The 10,814-nt window shown below is 51.1% G+C and overlaps 1 protein-coding gene across 2 annotated transcripts in view; it reads left to right on the plus strand.

Annotated features, from left to right (window-relative positions):
• Nucleotides 1-8,497, plus strand: part of Ptpn5 (protein tyrosine phosphatase non-receptor type 5) — a 60,526-nt gene extending 52,029 nt beyond the window's left edge. For both annotated transcript variants that reach the window (XM_027942342.2, XM_071616339.1), the window contains exons 9-14: nucleotides 3,505-3,584; nucleotides 3,747-3,884; nucleotides 4,383-4,493; nucleotides 6,969-7,129; nucleotides 7,219-7,332; nucleotides 7,708-8,497. In XM_027942342.2, coding sequence (XP_027798143.1) covers nucleotides 3,505-3,584; nucleotides 3,747-3,884; nucleotides 4,383-4,493; nucleotides 6,969-7,129; nucleotides 7,219-7,332; nucleotides 7,708-7,801 — 698 coding nt within the window. In that variant the 3' untranslated portion in view covers nucleotides 7,802-8,497. The remainder of the gene's footprint in view (nucleotides 1-3,504; nucleotides 3,585-3,746; nucleotides 3,885-4,382; nucleotides 4,494-6,968; nucleotides 7,130-7,218; nucleotides 7,333-7,707) is intronic.
• Nucleotides 8,498-10,814: the final 2,317 nt, after the last annotated feature.

Raw genomic sequence — 10,814 nt, forward strand, 5'->3', positions numbered from 1 at the left:
GTGTTTTCCCATCCTCTTCTCTCTTCAGAATGGGCAGGTTTTAAGGAGAGGACATTAAGGCTCAGAGAGGCTAAGTGGCTCATCCACAGTCACATAGCTGGGAAGTACAGAGCTGAGTTTGGTGACCCCAGAATTGGACTCTTCGTCTACCTCATGTTCCATTTGATCAGATTGTCAGTTCTCCATCAGGTAGAGCCACCCCACAGGGGAATGAGCTGCCCCTGTCAAGTCGTGAGGTCCCATAACACAATGCATCCAAGCAAATCTGCCCGGAGCAGTCCCCTGGAAGGTCTGAGAAGGGGGTTCTCCTTTGGGGATGCATTCCAGTTTCCTCCCCGTGGCACCATTTTCAGATAACTTTCATCAAATCCCTGGCTATCTACTACAGGGATTGGGACCAGGTGTCTGGCCCCAGGCACCTGGGCTAACCTGGGGGTAACTTGTTGAAAGTGGAGCCCCCAAAACCTACTCCACTCAGTTTGTAGAGTAGTGAAGCTTTAAAAAAGTGGTTTCGCTGTCAGCATCTCCAACAACATGTAAGATGTCATAACTTATTTTTAACTTTTAAAATATCGACTTGTGGTTGCTATAGTTACACAGTCTCTAGGTAGTTCCGGTTAAACAAAGCACCATTTATGGCCAGGATGCATTACTCAGGGCTGCCACCTCTTCCCTCATCTCTCCCTCCCCTTTCCCAGCTCTACCTGGAAGGAAGGGTGGGGGCACCCCAGAGTGGAGAGGAGGGCTTTGCCGGCCACTCAGAATGGCCACTGGAGTCAGACCGTGCTCCATGTGGTCCTCACTGGATTGCTGACAGGTTCCAGCCACCTCCAGCCCTGCCCGAGCCTCCAGGCTTCCAAGCCAGCCCAGCAGAGAATCTTATCTGTGTCCAGCAAGAACAGATCCTTCACCCTCAGAGACTGGGTTGGGGGACAGAGGGCAGGTCAAGCTTAGCAGGGGCCCCCCTCTTAGATGCAGAACACCCTGAGGTTTCTTCTTTCATCTATGTTTTCTGAGCCCCTGCCTGGGTTCTAAGAATTCAGACATGAATGAGACACAGATTCTGTGCACTTGGAGCTCCCAGGCTAGTAGGAGAGAGAGGTCTATGGACAGTCAGAGGAATCACTAACCCTGGCAGCACCAAGAGCCAGATACAGGGACACAGTTTCTGTTCTTATCACCATGGTGTCCCAAGCACCAAAATAGTGCCTGACACACAGTAGATATTCTGCACCCATTTGAATGAATGAACGAATGAATGAGAATGAATATCTCTCAAATCTCGCTCCCCTCTCCATCCTCACCACAAAGTGACTTTTTGGAGTTTGAGCTTCCATGTTGCCCTGTCCTAAGGGGTGCCATTTACATAGACTGCATTGACATAAATGCTCCACAGAGCCCTGCCATGCCAGGCAGCCCTGTGACCTTTGATATTTCTTTCTTGGATCATCATAGTAATTTCCTGACTGGTCTCCTGACTCCACATTCTCCTCTCCTGTCTGTCTTCTACTCTTGCCATCAGAGTGGTACAAAACAAATCTAACCATGTCCTTCTTCTCCTTAAACATTGTCATTGTCACCCTTTCTAAGCATAGTTTATGAGACTCTGGCAGCTGGTTCCTCTCCAGCCACATCTCTCACCAATCCCAGCCTTGGCCCTGTGTGCACTTGTATCTGACAGGACAGGATTCCCTGTTCTTTCTGCTGTTCCTTCAACTCCAGCCAGGAAACCCACCCACCCACCCAGGCCCCCCGCTGTTACCACAGCCCCAGTGCTCACACGCCACTACTTGTCTGCCTCCCAATGCTGTGCCTTCTTTGGGGGAGGGACCGTGGCTTATTGCTTTAGGAGTCCCTTCTCACATGCACAGCCCCAGGCACAGAGTCAGTGCTCCATAAGGGCCATCATTGCCACAATAGTTCTTTAATACCAAAGACCTGGGTATCTGACCAGAGGGGACGGTGCCCACTTCTGTCTTTCTGGCACCTAATCTGGGCAAGGGCAGCTAGGAAGAAGGGAGATGGCCCAGGCAGAGTTTCCTGCTCCTGTCCTCTGCTCCTCACCCAGAAGCCCCCTCCTGCTCACCCTCACTCCTCTCCATTCCTGCCACCCTTCTATGCCCCTCTCCATGAAATGTGCCCACCCCCGAGACACTGACCAAGATCCAGAGAGTGAACTGGGACAAGCAGAGGGCTGGATGGGGGAGACTTAAGCATGTCCCCTCCTGCTGCTCCAGGTTTTCTTCTTTCTATCCACTCAGTTAAGGTAAAACTTGTAAAAATGGTCCCAAGAGCAGCTAGCTCGTGGTGTCTACTGTGGCCCACATTACTTACTGATCTAAAGGCTCCATTTATTAATGTTAGATCCTTTAACCTTTACAAGATAAATGAGTTCACTGTAGAAGGAGGATGTCCCCAGTTGTAGATAAGGCAGGAGAGGTTAAGTAAATGGTCCATGTTGACAAGCTGGGAAGTCATAGAGCCAGGATTTGGACCAGGCTCTGTGGCTCAGTCATGTCTCTTAATGACACCCCCACACTGCCTTTGAGAGCCCCATCATGTGCACACTGGCAGTGCCTTTCCAGCCCTCCTTATTGCAGTGGAGAAACTGAGATTCAGAGAGGGGACAAGACAGGAGACTGGTGACAAAGCACAACCGGGACCCAATGCTCCAGGCCCCCAGCCAGCTTCCCTACACACCCCACAGAACGTCCCAATCCCAGCCTCTCAAGACTAGTCAATACAGGGAGGCTCTGGCTGGAACAAAACAAATTCTACTCCAGGAAGAAGAACAAGATGTTATGGGAATCTGTTACCATGGAATTTGACAAGTAAAAAGATTGTGGGAGGAGACCCTTTGTGCTCACAACTCTACAAAGACCCTCCTGTCTCATTTCAGACATGGGAAACTTGACCTTTTTCTCCTAGTATTCTCCTCAGCTTTCTACCCCCAAATCTTAAAGCCCTTATATTTACAAAGAATTTCACAGTTTATTCAGCACTTCCACCTCTGTTTTCTCATTTATTTTCCCAATAGCTCTAGGAAGGAGGTATACTTACCCCCATGTTATAGATGAGAAAACAGAGGCTTAAAAAGGCCATGTGCTTTATAAGCTCACGGAGAAGTCGGTGACAGTGTGTTCTCGTATTCCAGCTGCTGCCTGCTGCCCAGGCGCTGTACCCAGGCCATTCCTTCCTTAACTAGCTCTCTTCACTCCAGAATACAAGGTGTGAGTGAGTACAGGGCAGCTTCAGGGGCAGAGGGCAGGCATTGAGGTGAGACCCAGGGCCTCTTTCTCTGTCCTCCTCTTCATCCTGGATTATCACCTGCCTGAATGGACCAAGGATGGGTCATCATTTTGCTAGTGTGCAGGAGAAGGAAGAACTGTAGGATCGCAGAAGAAATGTGGTGCTTTGGAGTAGACCAGGAATGGTGGGCCCTAGCAGCACCCATGAGGGGGTTAAGTGAACTAGAGATGGGATAGCCTCCCCTGTCCCCCACAGATCCTCATAGCAGAGTGTGTCTCACCTCGCCCGACCCTGATGATCCTCTGAGTTCCTACATCAACGCCAACTACATCCGGGTATGTAGCCCCATCCCAATGGCCTCCCACTGAAACAGAGGCCTGAGCTGATGGGACCCCATCCTCCAGTCTGGCTCCTGCAAACCCCAGAAAAGCCTGGGATGGGGACAGGACCCTGAGAGCACTGCCTCTGACATTGACCTTGGACTTGGCTGGCCACAGGGCTACGGTGGAGAGGAGAAGGTATACATCGCCACACAGGGACCCATTGTCAGCACGATCGCTGACTTCTGGCGCATGGTGTGGCAGGAGCACACGCCCATCATTGTCATGATCACCAACATTGAGGAGATGAACGAGGTAGGGACCCCACTTTGCCAGTGTCTGCTTTTTTTGTGCCCTACACCAAGCATCTTGTTTTCATATTAATCCTTATGACAATCTTGTGAGACTGGTAGTGTTCGCTCCACTGGCCAGATGAGGAGATGTGAGGCTCAGTAAGGTTAAATCATTTGCTCAGTGCCACACACTCAGAGGCAATGCCTAGACCTGGTCTCTCCCACTCCAGTGCACATGATCGTAAGTACAAGGCTACCAGGACTATGTCTATATGGAATAGTAACCCATTCAATTGAATCCCCATAGAAGTCTTTCAAAATGGGTATTATTTCCATTTTCAGATGGGGAAACTTGAGGCTCAGAGAAGACAATTAGCTTTTAGATGATGAAGCTGAGGTTTACACCCAATGTTGACAGCAAACTTGAATATTCCTCAGCTCTGAAGAATCATAGCGAGAGAATAAGAGGGAAGCAGGGTTGGGGGTGGGATATATCCAAACCTGATCTGGGCCCCTGCAGAAATGCACTGAGTATTGGCCAGAGGAGCAGGTGGTGCATGACGGCGTGGAGATCACTGTGCAGAAAGTCATTCACACAGAGGATTACCGGCTACGACTCATCTCCCTCAGGGTGAGACTGGGGCTGGGCTGGGCTGGTAGGATGGGGGATGGGGGTTTAATTGAGGACTACACAGAGAACAAGGCCCAAGAGTACAATGTAGCTGATGTAAAGGTCTCTGTCACTCCCAGAATTCACTGATGAGCTAGGGTGAGGGAGTGGTGAATGGAGAGGCCAGACCAAACCCCCGTTGCATTTCCCAAACTGTGGTTGCATTTAATGCTGTTGGGCTCATTCTCTACGCTGCCATTCATAATGACTTTTAGCTCAGCTTTAAATGCTCCCTAGGCCAAGACTGGGTGAGAGAATTCAGCAACCTCCAGCATTGTCCTTATAACTAAAGGCTCATTATGACTTTGAGATGCAAACTAGAAACATCACTTCAACTGGGATGCTGGGCTTCTGGTATGTAATACCCAATATGTCCACCAGAGGTCAGGCGCTTCCATGGTTAACAGAAAATGTCAAGAAAAAGGAAGCTACACAAAATATGAGCAATACAAAACAGCCCAGAGTGGGGGAAGGAATCCTCCCACCCTGAGCTGTACTTCCTCCAGGATCATCATAACAGAAGAGACTGTTCCTTTGGAATCAGGGAGATTAATAAGTTCTGGTTTTGAAAAACGATAAGATTCAAGTTTGGGGGAAGTAGACTCTATTAATAACAACTCTGAAGGGAAGAAGAGGTGAGGCAGGCACCAAGAAGGTGACACCCAATCTGCAAGCAACCTGGGAAGTCCATCAGTGGTGACAGCCACAGGGTCCAGCCACAGAAAGTGAGCTCAAGGCCTGAAACTTGTCCCTCTGAGCTGTCCCTCTTCCACTGTAAAGGAATGTCAGGGGGCACCTCAGCCCCCAGAGGGGAGTACCCACCATAGCAGCCCCTATAGATCTTTCTGGAGGGCATGAAGGGCCAGGGAGTAAAGATCAGAGGTTATAGTAGTTGTCACAGTCAAGTTACCCAAGGACCTGAGGAACAGCTTTCCAAGTAGAAATTTCCCAGAAAGAAAGACTGAGATGAGAGGGTTGGGGGCTGCCTCATCTTCTCAATGCCATGGAGCTGGTCAAGGAAAAAAAAACAGGGCATCTGAGGTTTGAGGGTATTTATTTTTGTCCATAAACCATTAAAAGCACCTGCCCTGAGCTTGGTTTTGGGTTGGATCCTGGGAACACAGCTGTCCAAAGCCTGAACTCTGCTCAAGAAGCACACAGAAGGTGATAAGGAAGCTAGAGATAGATAAGAATGCAGAAGGACTCTCTGCTAGCTGGCATGTTCAGGGAGATGCTGAAGTAGTGATGCTGAATGGACACTCAAAGGATGAGTAAGAGTTGACTGAGGACAGACAAGCAGGAAAAGCATTCCCAGCAGAGAAACAGCTGTGTGTGTGTGTGTGTGTGTGTGTGTGTTTGCGCGCGCGCTGCTGGGCATGTGCACGCATCCAGATGCTGTGCTAGAGATATTTTATCCACAGACCATTTTCAGGAGCATCCATTTCAAGTACACAGGGTGGCATATATGCCTGGAAGGGTAGAGCCTATGCCAGAGGTCTCATTTGCCAAGCTAAGAACTAAGGGGAATGGGTTTTATTCAGAGAGCAATAAGAGCCATTGAAGGGTGTCTTAGTCTGTGCAGGCTGCTATAACAAACACCACAGACTGAGTGGCCTATAAATGACAGACTTATTTCTCACAATTCTAGAGGCTGGGGAGTCTGGGATCAAAGCAGCAGCATGGTCAGGTTCTGCTGAGGGCTCACTTCCTGGTTCATGGCAAAAAGATGAAGCTCTCTGGAGCCTTTTATATAAGTACTTGAATCCCATTCACGATGGTTCTGCCCTCAGGACTGAATCACCTTCCAAGGGCCCCATCTTCAAATACCCTCACACTGGGAAATAGGTTTCAACGTGTGAATTTGGTGTGGGGAAATGGGGGCGGGGGGGACACATTCAGTCCATAGCAAAGGATTTTAAGCACAGGGTGGCAAATCCAGATTTGTGTTATGGAAAAACAGACCACTTCAACCTCTGTGGTCCCTGTGTGGTTAGGGAGGAGATGGGATCTCAGTGCAGTGGAGAGATGGTAAAGGTCAAAGTGGAGAGGAAATAACACCTAATAAGGATGGTGAGATGAGGCAAGCAGAGCAAAATCTGGAGAAAGGAAGAGTCCCAGGCCTCTGGGCCATATGACTAAGGGACAACTAGGATATTTGGAATCTGGAGACAGTAATGACTTAGAGAAGGAGCTCTTGGCCTCTCTCGGATAATTCTGGAATTGTTGGGGCAGAACTAAAGACCAGCCCCCAGTACCAAGCTGACTTTGGCCCATCTGGTGTCCCTGGGCAGTATGGTGTAGATGGGAGGGCTAAGGGCTCCCACTTCCTGTGTCCTTCCTATGTTTATCCTCCTTGCACCCCATCTCCATCTCTGGATGGTTTGTGGACTGAAAGCATTCACATGTATCTGGGGTGGGCCTCTGTCTCCTGGGCAGAGTGGGGCCGAAGAGCGAGGCCTGAAGCATTACTGGTTCACATCCTGGCCGGACCAGAAGACCCCAGACCGGGCTCCCCCACTCCTGCACCTAGTACGGGAGGTGGAAGAGGCAGCCCAGCAGGAGGGGCCCCACTGTGCCCCCATCATCGTCCACTGCAGGTGGGTTCTCCTAGCTACCCACTGGGATAGGGTCCCTCCCCATCCCTGGGTACTCTTCCCCTCACCCTGCCCATCCCCTCGGCCCTCAGTGCAGGGATCGGGAGGACCGGCTGCTTCATTGCCACCAGCATCTGCTGCCAGCAGCTGCGGCAGGAAGGTGTGGTGGACATCCTGAAGACCACATGCCAGCTCCGTCAGGACAGGTCAGCCCAACAGGCAGTGGTGGGGGCACACAGGGACACTGATGGGTACACAGGGGTGAGGGAAGATGACACACCAGGCATGGGCTAATGGGCAGATAAGGAATATGGAGGACAGCAGATAGAAGGGCAAGATCCAGATGATTCCTCTTCTGGAAAAAAGGGAAAGAGAAATAGAGCTGGCAGACAGGATGGGCCAAGAGCATCTGGGTCCCTGACAAGAAAGATCAGGGACATTGGCTGGCAAGGGTTGGTCCCTCCAATTGCACAAGGCCCCTGGCATGCCTCACGAATGATGAGTACTCCATGGGTTTGGGGGCCCCCTCCTATAACTCATCCCTTAGTGACTTCATCCCACTTTGCATCTCTGCTGGGCAGGGGTGGCATGATCCAGACGTGTGAGCAGTACCAGTTTGTGCACCACGTCATGAGCCTCTATGAGAAGCAGCTGTCCCGCCAATCCCCAGAATGACCACACTTCTCTTCCAAGGTCCAACTGGGTACTGCCCAGCCAGAGTCTGGGCCCTCACTACAGTCATCCAGGGCCTTACTTGGGTCTGGCCTGCTCCCCTGATCCTATCTGTCCCTCTTCCTTCTCTTTGATCTGCTCCCTCCCTCCTCTATTAGCCTGGCCTGGCCCCTACCCCCAGCATAGCTCTTCCTTCTGTACATATTGGGGAGTGTGGCAGGGTGGGGGAGGAATGTGCCAGGCCAGGCCTGGGGCCCCAGGGCCTGACCCACCATGCAGACCTGGGGCCTCAGTTTTTAATGATGGTTCCATTGCTATTTGATCCAAAATGTTTCCATGCCTCACTCCAAGTGTCCTCCTGCTGCAGTGTGTTCTGTCTGTCCATCCATCTCTGCTGTCTATACCGGACACTGTGTCTCCTCAGCCCAGGAAAGGAGTAATGAGCTCCAGCCCCTAAGCAGCCCAGGCAGAGGTGCCTGCCTCAGGCCCCCATTCCCACTTCTCCCAACAGGCAAATTGCATTTTGCACCCAGTTACTGGTACCAGTAGATAGAGGATGGGGCTGACAACATGGAGGCCAGGCCTGGGGAGCTCCTGAGGGTTTGGCAGAGATCCCAGCTAGGGAAGGTCTCTGGGTTGGGATGGGCGTCACAGCCAGGGTGACCTCTTGGTGTCACATGCCCTCAGGATTCATTGGAAGGGGACAGATGGGGGTGGGGAACCCAAAGATCTGGGCCCTGACGGGGGGGCTGGGGAGGGGAGCTCCAAGGGTGGGACGGGGACTTGGCCCCAGATCTGTGTAAAACATTTTTCTGTCACTGTGGAAAAGCCTTCCCAAAAGTCTCGCTGTGTGTCGCTCTGCGTGTGTTCCTGTGTCCATGCGTGTGGTGAGAGCCCATCAGCTGGGCATGCATGACTCTTTGGCAACATGTGTTATCTTGGAGCCACGTGTTTTTATTGATGACTTTAAATATTTATTCCACGGCAGACAGAGACATTTGGTGTCTTTTTATAATTCGCTCGTGGTCATTGAATAGAGCAATAAACAGAGCATTTTGAGCAAAACTAGCCTCCCAGGTCTTTGTGATTTACCTGTCCCCTGCACTCCATGGGGCTGTGTGCCCCTCTTTCCCAGCACAGGCACACACAGCTGGGCGCTCATGCTCACTGGTGCCCCTTGTGGAGACTCAAATCCAAAATTGAAAATAAGTCCCTTCTGCAAGATTCTCACACACTCTCAGCCCTAGCCCACTAGGTGCCCTAGGCCATGGGGAGCCTCAAAGACAGGTATGGGATGCTTCCAGAGAAGGCCCAGTATCTGGCAGGCCACTAGGTTCAACAGATGGGCTAGAGAGGTCAGGGCTGGGAAAAGGGGACACTCAGGTCACACTTAGGCCCCTCCTTGTTGACAGCCCATATATCCCATGGTAGCCCCACCAGTCCCAACAGCAGCTGCAGCCCAGCAATTTCCCTTGTAAGGCCTGGACCGAGAGTAGCCCCTCCCAAGGGACCCAGGGAATCTGATCCTAAGCCATCCCAGACACTCCTGCTCTATTCTTATCCCCTTCCCCATGGGATGGAGCAAAAGTAGCTGTGACACCACTGAAGGTAGATGGGGGTCACCCCAGGGCAGGACGAGGTGCAGGGTGGGACTTCTGGCCAGCCTTGCAAGATACTAGAACCTTGAGTGGGTTGGCTGTGGGTCCAGATGTGCAGGGTATGCTACAGACAAGGAAAAGAACAGCGGGGTGGCTGAAGTAGCTCTCATGGAGGTCCCAGAGAAGGGGGCATGCTCTCCAGCTACCCTCCAATAGAGATCTCCCTCCAAAAGGATGTGCCCCTCTACCCAGATTACAGAAATTGTACAGAAATCCTCTCCTCTCTGCTTAGGCCGCGCATGCACCACACATGGTAGTGTTCAGCCCCTTGGATTGGTGCAAGTGGCAGATACCCTAGAACTTCCCCAGTGCATCCCAGAAAAACAAAGACCTGTGGCTTTGCTCCCAACCCCTGCTGGACTGTGCATGCACATATACCTGAGCATGTACATGTACACACACTGACATGAGAACTTCGGCTCAGAGAAGTCCACTCAGCAGCAGCGAGAAGCAAAACTTCTACCACAAAGGAACAAAAAACGTACTTAGGGACCACCACCCTCTGCCTCCCTCCCACCTGGTCCCCAGTATTTCCTCCAGCCCTCCAGCTTGCTTCCCTCCCCAACTTCTCACCCCTGAAGCTGTGTGCCATCCCGCTGAGGTAAGAGTCTAAGTAAGGGATCCCCCCAGGGGGCCAGGTATTTAAGGAACTGATGATCCTCAGTGCCCGCTTTTGGGGCAAAGAAGAAGGAGACGGACACCCTACAGCTCGGGCACCAGCTGAACCCCAAGCTGTGGATACAGCATTCAAGTATTGGAAGGTACTGGTCAGTTCAGAAGGTAAGGCTTCCCTCATGCCCCTGGAAGGGGGCACAGGCTGGTAGCTTGTGAGCCCCTAAGGGGACAGGGAAGTGGTCTCAGAACCCAAAGGTAGAAGTTTAAATGAGGTGGGATAGGAGGGTAGTCTCAAACCACATAGCTCAGGAGAAGGCTTTTGATTCCCTAGAAGGCCACTGGCCTGAAAGCCAAGAAACTATGAATTGCCAGGCACAGTGGCACTCACCCGTAATCCCAGTGACTTGGGAGTCTGAGGCAGAAGGATCACAAGTTTGAAACCAGCCTTGGCAGCTTAGCAAGACCCTGTCTCAAAAAATAAAAAAGGCCTGAGATATAGCTCAGTGGTTAAGCACTCCTGGGTTTAATTTCCAACAAAAAAAAAAAAAAGAAGAAGAAGAAGCAGCGGCAGCTAGGACCCTGTTCTGAGTAAGCTTGGACAGTGGACAGGTCATTTCTCTTAGACATAATTTTCCTCATATACCAAATAAGGGTTTAAAATTGATATGCGGGTTAAAGGAGGCAGGTATTTACATTTATCGGATACTGTGGATCTGTTGAGAATGAAAAAATTCTTTATGAAT

Source organism: Marmota flaviventris, chromosome 9 (genome assembly GCF_047511675.1).
Source record: "Marmota flaviventris isolate mMarFla1 chromosome 9, mMarFla1.hap1, whole genome shotgun sequence".
NCBI lineage: Eukaryota > Metazoa > Chordata > Mammalia > Rodentia > Sciuridae > Marmota > Marmota flaviventris.